Genomic DNA, 19,041 nt, shown 5'->3' on the forward strand with positions numbered 1-19,041 from the left:
TGGTTTTCTCGTGATTGGGTTCCAAGGGACAGAGAATGCTCACTCCCAATTTCTTAAGACTGGGGCCAAGAAAATGCCACAGTGCCACTTCTGCAATAAGATACTGTCAAGCTGTCGCCTTGCCTAAGTTCAAAGGAAGGGGACGCCTCTAAATAGAGGGAGTGTTGAGGACTTTTCAAACTATGTTTTAAAACCCTACAGAGTTATTAATTGCTGTGAATACAGTAATTCATAATATTTCTGTCATTCAAATGCTTTTGGAGGAAATGATAGAAATTAATGCTAAGAAAAGAAAAATATAAAAGCCACATTTTAAAAATGAATCAGCGTACATTTACTATCTGATGATGAAAAGATCTTTCGTGACAAGCAACTAATCTTAAACTGTTAGTTCCCTAATATACACAGGATTCTTGTGCACTCGGATTAATTTTGAGTGTTACTTATTATCTTGAGGTTTAATGTAATTTGTTTAATGATAAGGTTATATAATTTTATTTTTAATAATGGTTGTATTTAACAATTGACAATCAAAATAACTGAAAACTTAACAATCTGCTCTCACAAGCTGAGAAGAGCCGGCTCTGACCCCCACTATAATTATTCCACCTTTCAAAGTAGAGTCCCTGAGAGAGGTAATGCTTGAAACTGTTATCAGCCACTTTCACTTTACTGTAAGGGAAGATGGGCAAGAAGGTTTTAGTAGAGAGGGAGGGAAAGAAATGCAAGATTCAAGGTTCAGAGTGGAGGGCAGGGAGAGGCGGGAAAGGGGTTTCCGCACACATTCGCGAGGGTGAAAGAAGGAAGAAGAGCCAAGATCAGAGAAAGATTCGTTGTCCTCTTTGATTCTTAGTGAAAAGGAAAAAGGCAGACTGCCCGTGTAGCACTCGTAGCAAAAACAAGCCTTGCTCTCAAAACTTCTTAAAATTCTGCCTATGGCCATGCTACCCTGAACAAGCCTGATCCTGTCTGATCTTGGAAGCTAAGTGGGGTCAGGCCTTGTTAGTACTTGAATGGGAGACCACCTAGGAGGACCAGGTACTGTAGGCATAAAAGAAAAAAACTTCTTAAAACTTCTTGTGAAAGTCAATCATTTAAACCAGTACAAGTACTGGTACTTTTTGTTAACAACAACAACAAAAAAACCATATTCTTACTATTACCCTGTTTGGCCATTTATGTAAATGTTATTGGAAGTAAGTGCAAATAAATTAAAACATTCTTCAGAATATCTGTAACTTGACCCCTCCTTATTTTTTTTATTTTGATTAGCAGTATCACATAAATTTTTGTTTTTGAGATAAAACTAGCTAAATAAAGTTATTCACAAGATTGGTTAGGGTCCTACTGTTTAGTCTTATCTCAGAATTATGGTTCACTGTTCTTGACAACCAGACTAATTCTGCGTGTGTGTGTGTGTGTGTGTGTGTGCATGTGTGCGTGTGTGCGTGTGTGTGTGTGTGTGTGTGTTACTGTGCTGGCATACTTCCACAGGGCCGACAGAATAAGCAAAATGCAGACCATTCCAGGAAGCCTCGATATCACTGTTGAGAACATTCCTCTGGAGCATCCAAGTATGATAACAAAGTCATGGTTTGCTTGTAGGGTTTTGAATATTTAGTGGGTTTTTTTTTTCAGTTGGTTAGTTGGTTGGTTGGTTGGTTGGTTGGATAGTTGGTTGGTTACAAAGGTTTGTTTGAAATGTGTTTTTCAAAGTTTGAGATAAATGAAAATCATCATCCTATAGAAATTTGGGGCTTCTCATTTCTTCGTTAAGATTTTAAGTAGTATTGGACAAGAACTATAGTCAGAATAACCTAATATATACCTGGTTTGCACTATGTACCCAGCGAGGTGTTAAATTATGTTATGTAATACTCAAAATCCTAAAGAGTTGCAAATGAGCAAAGTTGGGTTCAGATAGTTTGATAAACCAATAACTCCTAAAAGGAGAATTAATATTCTATCCGGTTCCTCTGACTCAAAATGCAGGGCTGGTCCTGCCATAGTGTACTGCCAAAGGGTTACTCTGCATGCGTAGCCACCTGACTGTGGTTATAAGTCCTATTTATGGCAATGAAAATAAATTTGAATTTCAGAAAGAGCTTTTATTACCTTATAAATAAGAGTTTCAGAATTTATTTCTTAAGTTACAAGATTGGTTTGTTTTGTTTTTGTTACTTCTCATTATGCCTTTTAGTGACTTTCTCGGTGATGCAAAGAATGAATACAAGCATTCTAAAATTAACTAAAAACAGGATTAAGATTATTACCACAGGATATTTGAATTAGCATTAGCACTGTTAAGTTTCTCATCCTCATAATTTTCCACAAATCATTTTAATATGAAATAAAATGAGGATACTAACTTAGCCATGGCTCCAAATCACTTTTATATCGATTGGTATAAAAAAGCAGAGGATACGCTAAGCTATTTCCTCTCCCTGATATGAGGGATGAGGCTTTTATTACGTATGCAAAAGAAAAATAAGAAAAAGGAAAGCTAAAATATTCTATTTGTAAAGACTGCAGGACATTAGAGAAATCCAAACAAATAATAAAAATATTATAATTGACTTAAAAAAAAAAAAAACCTGTAATCTGACTCCCAAGCATAGTCAGCTACTAATTTGGCTTTTTTGAACACAGGAAGACTCCAGGTAGAGCAAAGGAAGGTAGAGCATCTTGCTCTCCTTCAGTACCACGACTCCAGCCTCCAAACTATTCAGCAACAGAAGGTTTAGTTTATAAATTCCTAATGGTGTTTTTCGCCCCTTAACATTATTCCTACCAGGTAGATTTTTAAAGTTTGTAAAAACTGAAGAGAAAAGTGAAATAAATAACACAGAGTGTTTTCAGGCCTATGTTGTGAAATCATTCCATGGGGAAAATTTACTATTAATCTGTTTGCTACTATTGGTCATAGCCCCATTAGACAAAGTTCCCTTCTGTCATATATCAATAATGGTATTACTTTATAGTGTTCTAGTAAAGGTCAGTGGGTTAATCCTTATCTTATAATACCCAGTTAATATACTCAAAGGATCATTAGCTAAACTTTACTTTTGATATCAAACTTAATACAAAAAGAAAATACTTATAAACCCATCCAAAAGATTTACCAGTTCCTGAGACATTAATTTTGACAGTAAATATATAACTTAATTATCTTTCATGCCTATCTCCTATAAATTTTTCATGCTAGCATAATTTAACATAAATTGGTACAAAAGTATAAAGTTTCTATTGCGAGTGGGTTAATTTTAAAATATGTTAAGTGTTGTTCACTTGAAAACAATCATGTTAAATGATGAACTCTTATTTTCTGATTTTTAAAGACTGTGTAACATCGTCCTTTATCCCCGTCAAGCCTTTCAATGTGACAGCTCAACCAGAACCCACAGTGGAGGTGGAAGAATTTGTTTACGACTCAACAAAGTACTGCCGTCCTTATAGAGTGTACAAAAATCAAATTTACATTTACCCCAAGCACCTCAAGTATGATAGCCAGAAATGCTTCAACAAGGTGTGATATGTTTCTGAGATGACATCCTCTCTCTCCACCTTAAGATGGTTTCTTGAAAGTTTAAATACAAATTACTATTTGTCGACACTTAGGAAAATAAAGCTATTTGAAGAAAATGCTTAATAAGAAAGAGTGATGAGTTTCCCCTTAAAAGTATTTAAGGATGCACAGTAATATGATATATTAATGACCTTTCTGATTCAGCCCTAAATAGTTTGTTCTAGATTTTTTTTTTTTTTTAGTTTCTTAAGATAGTCTGAAAAAAGTACACCTGCTCCCTTTCAATATGAGGTTTTTCTTCCCTTTTAAATAATCTCTCCAAATCCTTCTGCTATTTCTGAGCACTATTTATAATGTCACAAGAAAGTATTGGGTATTGTACATTTTTTAGATTTAATTAGAAACTACTTATTTTAGGCACTTGGATTGTTTCTTGGTGTTATATAACAGGCAATTACAATTTTCACTTTTCCTTGCTATAATTTCAGGCACGAAATATAACCGTGTGCATTGAATTCAAAAATTCCGACGACGAAGGTGCCAAGCCCATGAAGGTAAGCCCCAGCATAAAGGGGTCAGGCAGGTTCTTTCCACCACTGTGGGGCTTTTTCTTAGAGCATGGTGGAAAGGGGCACAATTCAATACATTTGTTTTTAATTTCCGAAAAGGTACCTGACTTAATAGCCATCATTAACCAGACCTATTAGAAATTCCAGTCTCATGGCTCTGCTTAGCTTTTCATGATTTGGAAAAAAGGAAATCATTCTAGTGTAAAATAAATGCAAAGATTCCCCTCTGGAAGACTTTGCCCTTTTCGAAGATTAGCCTGCCTCTCAATTGAGCATGCTTGATTTAAAATGCCACTTCCCAGCTGGCCTTGGTGTGGCCTGCGGAGGGGGTCTGCTGCACACGGGCCGAATGGCTCACGCGGCGGGCCTGTGGGATGCTCGCGTGGAGGGAAGATGCGTATGGCTAACTGCCCAACGACCTGGGAATGGCTTGGGAAATCCATCCCAGCTGTCGATCACATGTTTTAATAAGATCAATAAAACGAAGAGGTTTTGTATGAACTGTGCTGTTTTTTTTAACCGATAAAGCTGCAACTAGATGACATTTTTCAGGGGTCATATTTGATATGTACTGTTTTTATTTTAGGGGCTTCAAACAACATAAAATAACCTATAGAACAGAAAGGAAAATTATTTTTAGTGGGCCTGTGGCCAGATATTCCCAGTTTGGTGAATCGGAGGAACGAGATAGTAAAGTAAAAGATGAAACAAAATTCTAACTAATCCCCACAATTATCTGAGATAATCTCTTAAAGCACTCTCTCAGATACCTATTGTGTTCTCTGTGTTAAGAAGGTTCGTAGCATTATTCAGAAGAATGATAATCAATTTGAGTGATTGAATGAATCATGCAGCGGAGAGAAAAAGAGTTCTTTAAAATAGTCTTGAGCCACTCTCGGCATCCACAGATTCCAAGTTCCACAATAGCATTAGCATCAGGAGAGAAAAAATAAAGTGAAAAGCAGTTGCCAAGCAAACACGCCAGACCTGTTAGAGCAGTGTTCAGGAAGAAAATTCTAGCTAAGAGGAACAATTGCAGGTGTATGCATCCGTTTCATTGCATTCTAAAGCATCGCACAGATACAGCAGGCACCGGAAGAGGACCCTGAGCTGTGGGCTCAGGGAGCTTTTAAGCTGCATGACTAAGAAGTGCCATGTCACATCCCCTAGCCTGAGTAGATAACTGGGATAGAATAGTAATTCAGTATAGTGGAGCCTGGAACCTTTCTGATTTAACCTGCTAGCTCAGCATTCTTGGTTGAAGGCTGGCTTATCATAGACCGGGGTCTAACCAACCTTTGTGATCACCCAACTGACCACCTCAGACTCTAGATCAGAGCTGGATACCACTGGTCCCTTCAGGGGGCCATCCTGCAAGACTCAGAATGGAACGAATGAACTCTTACGTCCTAGTAATGAAGTTAGGTAGGAAACTGATTCAAGTATTCAGTGATGATGTAATATCTACACGATGAGTTAAAGCCTTCAAGTTGTTTTTTTTTTCAGTAGCACTGCACTGTATAATAAATACAAGACAGCAAGTCAAAGAAGCTTAAGGTGAATGAGATGTCAGCTAAATCTGGCAACTTATCACAAAATTCATCATCATCCCAGTATTGGTTACTAAAGAGTTATGGCCTCTTTTCTGTGCTCAGGGTTAATTTCAGACATTCATAATTATTCCATTCATAACTTTTTAAACAGTGTATTTATGAGAAGCCTGGAGGACCCCTCTTCACCTCAGCCGCCTACACAGCAGTTCTGCACCATTCTCAGAACCCGGATTTCTCAGACGAGGTAAGGGCCAGGACCCCCCGGTCCCCAGCAGCTCCTCACAGATGGGCAAGTGGGCCAGATACCGCACAGGGACAAACAGTCACTTCTGACCACAGCTCAGACTAAGGACATGCCTCAACAGACATTTGTTTAACCAAGAGTCAGAAACTACATTAATGATGGTTATTCCAGAAGTATAGTATGTTGCAAATTTAAATATTTCAGCACTGAATTACCCTGGAAAATATGATTTTTTTTGGTTGTATTTTTTTCAAGAGAAACTAATTTTGTTTCTTTTATTTCTCTGATCAATACAATAAAGATTGCACTAGGTGGCTTTTACCACTCAATAGCAGCATTTCATGTCTTGATGGGAAGGACAAAGGAATAGATAGAGTATGAGCCGGCACTGTTCTTTTAACCAATGTGAACTTGAGTGACCTTGGACTCCCTCATCTCTAAACGTGGCATGGAATAAGACCTGCTCTTGCCAACTCTCAGGACTCTCTTATTATGTGCCAGGCACCATGCTGTACTCCGTATATGTATCATCTCACTTAATCCCCACAGGGTTCTCCAGAAAATCAGAGCCAATAGGGGAGATGATAGATAATAGATAGATAGATGATTGATAGATAGATGATAGATAGATAGATAGATAGATAGATAGATAGATAGATAGATAGATGATAGATGATAATAAATAAGCTATCACCTCACATCATTACGGAGGCTGAGAAGTCTTACCACTTGCAGCTGGGGGCTCAGGAAGGCCTGAGAGCCAGGAGCAGCAAAGCCAGGAGATCTACCCTCCAGGTCAGGCAGTCGGGCAGAGAGGAAATTCGGCCTTTCTCTGCTTTTGGTTCTATTTGGGTCCTCAGCAGATGGGTTGATGGCCCCCCACACCAGAAGGGCTAATCTCTTCTAGAAACACCCTCCTAGACACACCCAGAAATAATGTTTTACCAATTATCTGTGCATCCTGTGGCCCAGTCAAGTTGGCACATAAAATTAACCATCACATCTTCCAATTTTAGGGATAAAGAAATGGGACTCAAAGAAGTATCTCCGCCAAGGGTATATAACTAATGAGCAAGAATCAGAATTCAAACCAGGTTGTGTGACTCCAGAGCCCGAAGTTTCTTTCACATCTCTCTGTATCACATGTAAAAAACTCACTGGGTCAGCAGTGATTTACAAACATTTCAGTGATAATGTCTCATTTCTAGCCATGAGGCAAAGGCCAGAACTAATCATGCACTCTACTGATATGATGTCCGGGATTTTAAAATCACATTTTTCTAGTATTAGTTTCTACTACTCATATGAGAAATTCCCACAGCTTCATGGCTTAAACAACACACATCCATTATTTTACAGTTCTGGTGGTCGGAATTGTGAAACAGGTCTCACAGAGCCGAAGGCAAGGTGTCAGCAGGCCTGCACTCCCGGAGATTTTAAGGGAGAATCCTTGCTTTGCCTTGTCCATTTTTAGAGGCTGCTAACATTCCTCGAATCATGACCCCTTCTACCGACTTCATCAGTCTGACCTTTGCTTCCCTCGAATTTCCAGTGACTCTGACCCTCCTGCTCTGATAAGAACCTTTGTGATTACATTGGACCCACGAGCTAATCCTACATAATCTCATCACAAGATCCTTAATTTAATTATATCCTCAAAGTCCCTTTTAACCATGTAAAGTAACATATTCACAGATTCTGGGTATTAGGACACAAAAGATATCTTTGGGGGGCTGTTACTCCGCCCCACTTCATTACACACATCAATCATTTTAAAACTAATTAAAGGAACACCAATGAACCACAGACCAGCCTAACCTAATCTCCTTCCTCCACGTTCATTTAATACTCTTAAAATTTTTTTCCTATAAAGTCATGATAGAAGCTTTAAAAAAATTCAGAAAAAGAGCTATTACTACATTATAGAATATTTACTGTATTGTTTGACCCCTTGGCAGAGCCCACCTAAAAGGTACATTCTCTGTAGACATATAAAATTATAAATCTCACTGTTAACCTCACTCTCATGTGCTTCTCTGAATCCTTACAAAAGCCATGAGCTTTTCCACAGGAGCACACGTAGGTAACAAATAGCCTGGTGAACTCTGCAAATGCAGATTCAAAATTAAGGCTTTATTTTCTTCTTTATTATTGTGAAAAGCGATTGTATTAATTTTAAAAATGGGCGTAAATTCTTCCAAGGCACAGTTATAATATGAATACTCGTGGTATTCGTTAAGCGAAGAATGTTTACATTAATATTTAGTTAACTAGAAGTGTCGAGAACTTGCTGCATTTTCATGTGCTCATTACTTTGGGTAAAAAAAAAAAAAGAATTTCATTCTATTGCATTGTCAATCGTCGTATATTTTGAACTACACATTGGCTTTTTACCAGGTTAGCATGCTGGTATATAAAGAATATGGAAAAGCTTGCAACCCATTCTAATTTGGGACTTCTCAAACTTTATCATGCATGAGAATCCAAGAGTGTTATAAAGCAGGTTACTAGATGCTACCCCAGATCTTCGGATTCCATATATCTGGGATGGGGCCTAAGAATTTGTATTTCTAACACATCCCCAGGTGATGCTGGTGCTACTGTTCCAGAAACAACACTTTGAAAACCAGTGTACTAAATCCTTTCCTGAACAATGTGGAAATAAATTAGCCAGCTAGATAGATGCACGGACAGCCTAATAAATAAGCCAGTTGATAATTTGCATGGCTCTCTATCACCTTAGTGCTTGATTTGACTATTCTGGAAGCTAGGAGGTGCTGATATTGAGTGGAATGCAGTTTCTCTACACGAGACCCTGGGATTCCAGTGGAAACTGGTGGTGATCGGAAGAGGTGGGGCGTTGCCCTGGAAGGTCCTGTTACTGAGTGCCCGTGATCCTAGTGGCTCAAAGCCTCCTCCCAACCTCTCTCGCCTCGGCTCCTACCTCTGTATGGCCCTCCTTCACAATGCTCTCGGGGGAATTAAATGACAACGTATGTGGCAGAGGTTTGAAAACTGCCAAGCACAATAAAATGTAGACGGTTTCAAAATCCTTCTTTCCAGGAACATTGAGTATGCTCATTAAATATAGGCTTAACCTTTATCAATTTTATGTTTTGTTCATTCAGAAGCATTAATGATATAGCTGCAGCAAGACCTCTTCATAAAATGCCTCATTACTTAGTTAACACAACATATATATTTTATCCAATATATGCTACATATCTTTTTTGTTATTTTTTTCAAGAGATAAATTCTGTGCTTAAGTTACATCATGTTTCTCAGCAGTGAGCCTATGAATTATCTGGGGATCTTATTAAAATGAAGATTCTGATTCCGTATGTCTGGGGTGGTGTCTGAGGTTCTGCATTTCTAATGAGCTCCCAAGTGATGCTCACGCAACACTCTTTGGGAGGCAAGGACTTACTGTTCACTCAGTTTATGTCCCTTAATGACAGGTCCTCAATCCATGCCTTATTTATATTCTACAGTTATATCCACGTGTGTGTGTGTGTGTGTGTGTGTGTGTGTGTGTGTGTTTAATCCATACTACAGTACCATAAATTATCTAATGAGACATACCAGGTATTCTAAATTATCATCATTCACCACAATAAAGAAGTAAAAGTATCAACATGTTAACCTATTACTGCTAGCAGGATAGAGATTTATTAATAGTTAAGTCAGTACTTCTAATACTGACCATTGAACGTGGACCTCAATTTCAGTTAAAGAATTTTTTAAAAGGCCAAGGTGCCTATGCTTTGTCTTGTCCTGACCCTGGGCAAATGATTTCAATTTCAATCCAGCTATTACCTCTTTCCTTGCAGGTGAAAATTGAGCTACCAACACAACTCCACGAGAAACACCATATTCTGTTTTCTTTTTATCATGTCACTTGTGACATAAATGCAAAAGCTAATGCCAAAAAGAAGGAAGTTCTGGAAACCTCAGGTACTGGCAGGGAGCAATCTGAGACAGCTTTGCACGTCATCTGTTTGGCTTGAATTGGAGAGTATTTTAAAAGCTCTGATTTATTAAAATTTTTGGTGATAATTCATAAACGATAACTCGCTTTATTTTTACTCCTTACCATGGTGGTTTGTATAAGTTTTCTCTCTGTTTTTCCTTTGTACAGTTGGATATGCTTGGCTTCCTCTGCTGAAACATGATCAGATAGCTTCTCAAGAGTACAATATCCCAATAGCTACAAGCCTGCCTCCTAATTATTTAAGCTTTCAAGATTCTGCAAGTGGAAAGGTATTGAATGATCTATAATTTAAGAGGAAAACATACATGAGCTAAATGGCATGAGGTTATCTTCTTCCTGCTACTTAAATTAACCCAACCCTAGGGTATGCATCCATTGTAGTTATGAATGAAGTACACCTACAATTTTTTAGCTATCTTATTTACTTTATGGCCAGTAGAAATTATGTATTAAGAATGATCCGCTGACACCACATCGGTGTCATTTATCAATATTTCCAAGTGTATTTGAATCTTTTATTTTCTATCTCTGTAGTAATGTAAGATTAATGGTTCAGAATGGCAAATTAACATAAGCTAAACGACATATTTATTTGCTTTCTCTCAAATTGCCACAGTAACAGTAACAAACTCTTTTTTTTTCTTTCTTTTTTTTTTTTTTTTGCAGCATGGTGGGAGTGACATTAAATGGGTCGATGGTGGCAAACCACTTTTCAAAGTATCGACATTCGTTGTATCAACAGTGAATACTCAGGTGAGCACGTCGCCCCCAAGCTGTCAGCATCTTCTGTAACACCTAGAATTAGGAGGTGTCTCCTGTATTTACAGAGGAGACTCACCATTTCACAAGGTGTCGGAAGAGCAGGTGATTGAAAAGGAAGAATGTTTGCAGCATAATTACATCCTCTCCCAGGAGAGAGAGAATGCCCTAACCTGTAAAAGTCCGGGCTCTAAAACCACAGACCGAAATATCAGAAGTGTGTTTATCAATGGGTCAGTCTTCTTGGAAGGTGGTTTTGCTTCCACTGACAACACCCACATGTTAAAAAATGTGAACTATTAAAAATAAAGAATGGGAAGGCTGTAGGGTCAAGCAGAACTGCATTTGAGAGCCGCCTCGGCCAATTTCTGGCTCAGTGACCTTGGACAAGTCATTTCGCCCCTGCAATCCTTATTTTCTCATCAATGACATCTCTCCACCTAAGATCATGACGAGAATCGAAATGAGAAACTACCTGTGAAAATACCTCATGAACTGCAAAATGCAATCCGGATATAATTATTATCATTATAAAATTACCACGCACTCAATCCCTTCTGTGGCAAGGCAGCTAATTCTGCTGCAGTGTGGGAACTTCCATGATACCAATTGCAAAGTATAAAGCAAATTATTATAGGTACATAGACTATGTATTTCTCCTTATTAAATTATATATATATATATATCTGCTTTTCACTTCTTGCTTAATGCTGCTTTATCTCTGGCACATATTTGGTTGCTAAGAAAAATGAAATAATCCAGGTGCCACACATATATCGGATCAAAATTTCTCCCAGTAACATCTGCCATTTCAAGCCAAATTTAATCCTCTTCCCCAGTCCTACACCTGTGACTCTTTAAACCTATCTTTTCTCTGATGCTGTAGGACCTGGTCAAGTCCCCCAAAACGGCCACGCTCCACCAAATCCTGCTTTTACATATCTCATAATGCCCTGAGTTCTCTTCTTCATGCTTGCAGCTGGCTTCCTCCAAATAGCTCAGGTCTCTCTGTGACATACCACTACACTCACCTTTCTCTGTATCCACTGCCGCCACCCACACACTTATCACCCTGGGGGACACATTCTGCCTAGTTCCTCCAAGACTCAGCCGTCCTTTGACACTCAGTAAAAGCAATCTCTTCCTCTCTGCCTCCCTGACCTTCACGGGCCTGGTCAGCTCTTACCCATCCGTGAGCTCTTGGCTCCAGTGTCACTTCCTCAGAGAAAGCCCTGCTCCCCGACCTCACGGACACGCTGAGTCATCTTGTTGTACAACCACATGGCATCCTGCCTTCCTTCAGAGCATCTCCCTAATCATGATTGGATAGGCATGTGGGGGAATTGTGGGATGCCACCTGTCCGTCTCCCTGGAGTGACGGAGGGACCGCAGGAAGGGAGAGAGTTTTCCTCCCTGCCTGCCAAGGGCCTGACATGTAATTGGCTTTCAATAAATAATTGTCAAATAGGTGCATAAATAAAGTGAAACTACAAATATCACACGTACTGTACGTACACACACACACACACACACACACACACACACACAAACACACACACACCCCTGAGGAGAATGGGAACTACAGGTGCCCTTCTAGAATTGACAAATACCAGAGAAACACCAGAGAGAGTACATCTTAGTAAAATTCTGTATTTCATTTCCTGATTGCATAATTCGAAACTTCAGCACAGAATTTAGAGAATTTCCAAGGTGCCACCCTCTTCAGGAAATATCATTAAAGGGTGTATTAGTTCACTCGGAACACCACAGACCGGATGGTTTAAACAACAGAAATTTATTTTCTCACATTTCTAGAGGCTAGAAATCTGAGCTTCTAGCTATTGGTGGGGTTGATATCTCCTGAGGCCCCTCCGTTTGGCCTCCTCGTGTGGTTTCCTTGTGTGTGCACGTGCCTCGTGTCCAAATTTACTTTTATAAGGACATGAGTCGTGTTGGATTAGGGTCATCCTATCTACCTCATTTTAATTACCTCTTTGAAGACCTCATCTCCAAATATAGTCATATCTAAGGTTCCAGGAATTAGGACTCCAACATACAGATTCTGAGGACACACAGTCCAGCCCGTAACGAAGGATCAGAGTCAGCATTACCTCGTGATGTTAGTGTAGACTTTGACTAATTTTTGACTAACTCGGGCATTTGAAGTCTGAATATGTCCCAATGCATATTAAAGAGTACATATTCCCATGTGTAAGAAACACTGGTAGAAGACTGTGGATGAAGTGGGAACAGGAAGAAGAAAGAAGGCAATGGGGGGGGGGGTAATTTTCTAGAGCCAAAAGAAGCAATTCTCCAGCCATCATCGTGAGGTCAAGAAGGGAAATAAACCTGCGAGGATGACGCGGAGAGAGAGCAGGCTTTGTAGCTCGACTCGAGGCTGGGATGTCTAGTGAAAATGAAAGTCTGTCACTCTGACTCCTAGAGCGTTCGCACACCGAGGCGTCTGTCCTACAGAAATTGTTTCCTCCCTTCACTGCGATCGTTATACAGTTTACGTGTCATCAGAAATAAACGCTTTTCTTTTTTCTTTTTTTGTTTTGTTTTGTTTTGCTGTTTCAGGATCCGTATGTGAGCGCGTTTTTCCGGCAGTGCCAAAAAAGAGAGAAAGATATGTCTCAGTCACCCACCTCGAATTTCATCCGCTCTTGTAAGGTAATGTGACATGCAGATAACTTCAGTGGTCTCCGGGGGACAAATGGATGAAAGAGACCTTTATAATTTTCATTGAATAACAAACTAAGACGTAGTTATCACTGAAGATTTTTAAATGCCTGGGAGATTCAGCCAGTAAATGATTTTATTTCACAATTCCTTTATATTTTCTGTTTATTGACTAAATAACAAAGATTGGTGTTTTCAAAATTTAAAAAAAATGTTTAAAAATCAAAACCAATTGATTTTAAATTAGTTAATTAAATATAGTATTGTTGCCACATTCCCCGCCCCCCCCATACCCATACCACAGTAAATGCAATGCAGAATAAAGTCAGATGTAGAGGAGGCACAGTGTTCATGTTCAAGTTCTGAAAAACATCATTGGAATGTGCATTAGAGTTTAATCTGTGCCTTTTTTTCCTCCTGTCCATTTACTACAGAACTTACTGAATGTGGAAAAAATTCACGCAATCATGAGTTTCCTGCCTGTAATCTTGAATCAGCTCTTCAAGGTTTTGGTACAGAATGAGGAAGATGAAATAAGTACAACTGTGACCAGGTATCCCTAACACAGCCTTGGGAAGGGATTTTATCATCTGTGATTACACAAAACTTTGATTATAATTGAACAGCCATCTAACTGAGTATGCTTGCATTTCATTTCAACGCATATCTCAAAGTAAAATATTTCTTACTCCCGACTTCTTACATTAGTTTTATACTTCTGAACATTTTATTTATTAATTAAAATGTTTATTTTAAAATAATATAGCTTTACATGCAGTTGTTAGAAATAATGCACAGAGACTCAATTTTCCCATTACCCAGTTTACCCCAGTGGCAACGTCCTGTAAAACTGTACTATAATAATTAGCTCTACCAGGATATCGACATTGATGGAATCAGGATACAGAACATTCCATCACCACAAGGATCCCTCATATGACCCTTTCAAAGCTACAACGACTTTCCTCTCAGCTGCCCTCCCCCTTATCCCTGGGAACTACTAATCTGTTCTCCATCACTAAAATGTTGTTATTTTAACAATTGCGTGTGTGTGTTTGTGTGTCTGTGTGTCTGTGTGTCTGTGTGTGTACGGAACCATACAGTATGATAGTATCAGTCCGTAGCCTAATTCTCTGGCAATTCACTCAGGTTGTTGCGTCCATCCATAGTTTGTTTCTTTTTATTTCTGAGTAGCATTCCATACCACAGTATGTTTACAGGTTACCTGTTGAATGAATGTGGGTTGTTTCCAGTTTGGGGTAGATTTCGGGTAAACATAAGTTTTCATTTCTCTGAGATAAACACCCAGTGTAATTACTGGGTCATATGAGAGTTGCATGTGTAGTTTTTGAGAAAATGCCAAATTGTTTTCCAGAGTGGCTGTGCCGTTTCATACTCCCATTAGATCTTTTTTCTTTTTTTAAATATTAAACTTCTCTCCAACTGTCTGTACTTTAAGTTTGTCTATACTACATTCTTTCAGCATTACTAATCTGCCTGGTGACTTTGGCAGTCACAATTTCCCTTTTATAAAGATAGTGTCTTAAGTTAATTATTGAATCATGTATTCCTAATGTTCATTTGTAAAAAAAAAAAAATAGTCACAGCATTCTGGAAAAAAATTTACTCCTGCCATTGAAATGTTTCCAGTACCTTCCTACCTCAGGCATATTCTTAGCTTCTTTCAGAATGAGAATCTTTAGCCTCGTTTTTCAAGTTAAGCCCTGAACCTCTGGAAGATTAAGGTGTCTTGAACCAGGCAGTTAGAGACCCAGATTAAAAGTCCCTAACTGTGTCTTCAATGAGTGCTCTTTCCAGATAAGTATGTGGGGTCTATGTTGACAAGACTCCTAAATATTTCAGCCGATAGATCTGTTGAAATTCTGAGCTACTCCTAAGCACTATATAGCCATGGAGCAACTGGAAGTGTTCATGTGAAAACAAAAACCAAGCTGTCCTCCACCACTGCTATAGAAACCCTACCCCGGCTGAGGGGCAAAAAAATCCTGTGTCTGAATCTAATTAATTTTTCCCCAAACCATATACATACAGTACCTCTGGGTTGGAAGGAAGCTTTTTAAAAATGAAATATGATAATTAATTTGAGGTTAAAGATCTTAAGTTTTAATCAGGTACTAAATGATCCCTTTTCCACGAAGATAATGTCAGCAAACGCACAGACTGTAATAGCAATGCAACTTGAGCAAAAAAGTCTCCAGTGTGATACTGCAGCCATATGACATTGCTTGTATTTTAGTGTTTAGAGATTTCAAGATTAGGAACGGCTAACAGGTAATATAGATATTAAATACCTAGGATTGGGGGACAAGGAGAACAAGGGGAAGTGTGAAACTGATTCATTCATTCATTCATTCACTTACTATTAAGTACCCAGTTTGCAAACACGTCAATGACAAACCAAATGGTATTTTACTGCCTTCTCCAGAAAGGGCGCTGAACAGCTTTGTTTTTTCCAGGGTTCTGACCGACATTGTGGCCAAGTGCCACGAGGAGCAGCTGGACCACTCCGTCCAGTCATACATTAAGGTATGAAATCACCACCTGGGTGTTGGTCATGTGCCCTCGTGCTGTGTGGCTTGTCTCATTTCCTGTCTACAATAAGTGGAGAGTTTCTCCCTTTAGCTGGTTAGTGCCCAACGCAGTAATATCAAACGTTCTCCTTAGAGAATTCTGACTTTTTGCACTGATGGGCTAAAATGTATTGTTTGACTATATAAATGTATAAATGACATGTATATGTGCAAATGAGTATTTATATGGGGAGAAAGAACAAAGAAAGAGATAAAGGAGAAAATTAAAGTATCGTCCTTTAAAAGTCGCCATTACAAATAAATGAAATTCCTGGGTAAATTTAAGGAAGATTTTTTTCCTGTCGGTTTGTTGAATGCTCTATGTTTCTTCTGTAATGTTTTCTTAGCTCTTTTTATTGTTTTCTCAGGCATTATTTCATTTTCCCAGTTACTGTATATTTGTACCTGCTTCTGGTATGTTAAGTCCTTTATCCTCTGGCATGAACCACCAGCCCATTCCATCAGTGTGCACTGCTTTTTCCAGTGTCCTTGTCGAGTTTATATTCTCATTTCCAGTTGGCCTGTGAATTAATGCCAGTGAACTTGCGATGATGTTGCACATTCTAGTTCTTGCCTAAACGTCACCTTCGTGAATAAAAAAAAAGGAACCTATCCAGAGATAAATAAGAATACCTTCTACTACTTTATGATGCATAGAAGACATAAATTTCTATTTTTTTCTATGCATAGATTATCTTTTTGCAACCTCTTTAATTAAAAGGATATATTCCATTAATATATATGGTTAGACAGACACCTATACCTATATATTTTAAATGTTTAGAAAAGTGACTAGAAAAGAATAGAATATATATATACGTGTATATATATATGCGTGTATATATATATTCTATAAAAGGATACTTATATATTTTAAATGTTTAGAAAGGTGACTAGAGAAGAATGGAATATATATATAATATATATATATAATTTTCTATAAAAGGAAATAACGAAATTGTATTCCAGAGTGAGCTCCTCTAAGATACCATCAGTGAGAAACCTTTCATTATAATATTATACCTATATATTTTCTACCTGCCAAAAATGTTTACTGACTCCCCACATACCTAAGTATAAGTGTGCGCCCTTCTTAAAACAGCCCATATGCTAAAAATAGTCAGTTACCTCACCATCACTTTCCCCGGTATAATTTTATCCAATAAGATCTGTATTTTATTTGCAGAAAGCCAATTCCACCTGCAAATGCCTTTTTAGTTTGCTCTCTGTTTAAGATGGAGTCACAGCTTACTTTAATAGGGTATCGATGAATTTATATTCAGCAGAATCATCTACAGGATTTTCAGTCTCTCAACACTTACGATGTTCCATTTCAATCTACAGAGGGTCTGAGATGAAAAAAATTTCCCCATCCACATCACACAAATTCATCTCCATTTCAACACAAGTTTTATGTACCTTGTTCCAACGGAATCGTTGAAAACTACATCAAGAACCCACTACTTTTTTGAGAGTCAAGGCCAGTTCCTTGTAAGAACCTTAAAAGCAACTCTCAGACTCTATCTGTAACACTCTTTGAGATGTGTATTGGAAATGCATCCTGGCATGGTCTTTATTTTGAACCAGGATGTTTGAAATATCCTGATGAGATCATTCAATTTTGTAATATAAGAAATTGCTTATTTAGCTTGCTTTGAATTGGTTCAAATCAAGAAGTACACCTATGTGGAATTTCAAGCTGATAATTCCTAATTCCTTATAATGCATTTTCATAAATCTAAAACAAATACAGCCTAATAAATATAATCAATTGGAACTTTGCTCTAGAAAGATCACTAAGCTAGCAAGTGAGAAACTAGATTCTAGTTTCTAGTCAAGCTTAAATGGGTAACTTGAGCAGTCAGCCTCTCTGAACCTCATTTTTCTTACCTGTGAAGTGAGATGAGATGGACCAGATGAACATCTAGCTTTATGGTTCTATGATTGGACTCCCATTATAGAACATGGCTGACAGCCTGACCTTGACCAAGGAGTCAATGTTTTTACCCTTGGTGGAAAAAGTTATTATTTAACATATAGAGGGGTATTAAGCTCTACACTTAAGAGTATAATGAAAGCTGATAGGCTGGTACCAATACATGTTTCGATGTCCTCTAGATATGTGATATTCAATGCAACATATGTTTATTCAGAAGCAAACTAAACACCATTTCAAGTTCAGTGGTGCTAAATGCTGCTAACTCACCCCATCTACAATATCCAAATGCACACATAGACTATGTCTTTTTCAAAAATTGTATGTCTAAAGTTAATCTAATGAAATGCCATGGTTTACAGCAAGTCATGGCACTGATGTGTTATAGCCAAAATTTTAAAGTAAAAATATTTCAGAGCTATTTGAAATGCCTTTGGGGTTAAATAACTGCATGATATTAGGTAGTTATGCATTATCCTCATATGAATCATAATCCATGAGGGGAAAAAAATTGTATTGCTCTTGATTTTAGCTAGTTTGATATATCTCTTAGCTTTGGTTTCTTTCTCTGGGATGAGCTTGGAGAAGTCAGGCCCCATCAAGATGATGAGCTATAAATTTCAAAGAAATAATTATAGATCCAAATGTAAATGTGTCTCTGATTTCAGTTTCTTCCCTGCCTTCACTCCTAATTGTAATGAAGTCTGAATTATGGCTATTATGAAGAAATGACCTCAGCAAACCCAACCCATAAGTATAATATTATAATCCAGGAAACAAGCATTTTATATTTGAGATATATGTGCAAAAATTAATGCTGATATCCTTATAAATATATGAAAAATACTGAAAACTAAAACCATTAGATGCATTCCATGGTACATGCCAAAACCAACATTTTGAGAAAAAAAAAAAGTGAGCAGCATTTGTTATCTTACCAATGGCCAACATTCATGAACCCTCTGATAGCTGTGTCTAAGCATGAGATGATAGATCCTGGGTGTGGGGGAGCTCACCTACCGGCCTCTGGAAGGCACCTGCTTCCCCACCTGGCTATTTGAGTGGGTGCTCTACCCTTTCAGGATGAAGAAATGCTACCATGCCACCTGTTACCAGTGGAAGGAAGGAGAAGGGCGAGTGTGTCCTAAGTAGGTGGGTCACAGCCCTCCATGTTTCCTCGAACCTGCTAA

At 38.2% G+C, this 19,041-nt stretch overlaps 1 protein-coding gene and 1 pseudogene across 10 annotated transcripts in view; both read left to right on the forward strand.

Moving 5' to 3' along the window:
• The window catches only part of DOCK10 (dedicator of cytokinesis 10), a 229,013-nt gene that overhangs the window by 159,674 nt on the left and 50,298 nt on the right, over nucleotides 1-19,041 (forward strand). For all 10 annotated transcript variants that reach the window (XM_036237139.1, XM_036237140.1, XM_036237144.1 and 7 more), the window contains exons 16-25: nucleotides 1,495-1,574; nucleotides 3,339-3,526; nucleotides 4,015-4,080; nucleotides 5,800-5,892; nucleotides 9,723-9,846; nucleotides 10,031-10,152; nucleotides 10,550-10,636; nucleotides 13,223-13,315; nucleotides 13,759-13,877; nucleotides 15,802-15,871. In XM_036237139.1, coding sequence (XP_036093032.1) covers nucleotides 1,495-1,574; nucleotides 3,339-3,526; nucleotides 4,015-4,080; nucleotides 5,800-5,892; nucleotides 9,723-9,846; nucleotides 10,031-10,152; nucleotides 10,550-10,636; nucleotides 13,223-13,315; nucleotides 13,759-13,877; nucleotides 15,802-15,871 — 1,042 coding nt within the window. The remainder of the gene's footprint in view (nucleotides 1-1,494; nucleotides 1,575-3,338; nucleotides 3,527-4,014; nucleotides 4,081-5,799; nucleotides 5,893-9,722; nucleotides 9,847-10,030; nucleotides 10,153-10,549; nucleotides 10,637-13,222; nucleotides 13,316-13,758; nucleotides 13,878-15,801; nucleotides 15,872-19,041) is intronic.
• Nucleotides 932-1,050, forward strand: LOC118613940 (annotated as a pseudogene).

This window comes from Rousettus aegyptiacus, unplaced genomic scaffold (genome assembly GCF_014176215.1).
Source record: "Rousettus aegyptiacus isolate mRouAeg1 unplaced genomic scaffold, mRouAeg1.p scaffold_m13_p_2, whole genome shotgun sequence".
NCBI classification, from domain to species: domain Eukaryota; kingdom Metazoa; phylum Chordata; class Mammalia; order Chiroptera; family Pteropodidae; genus Rousettus; species Rousettus aegyptiacus.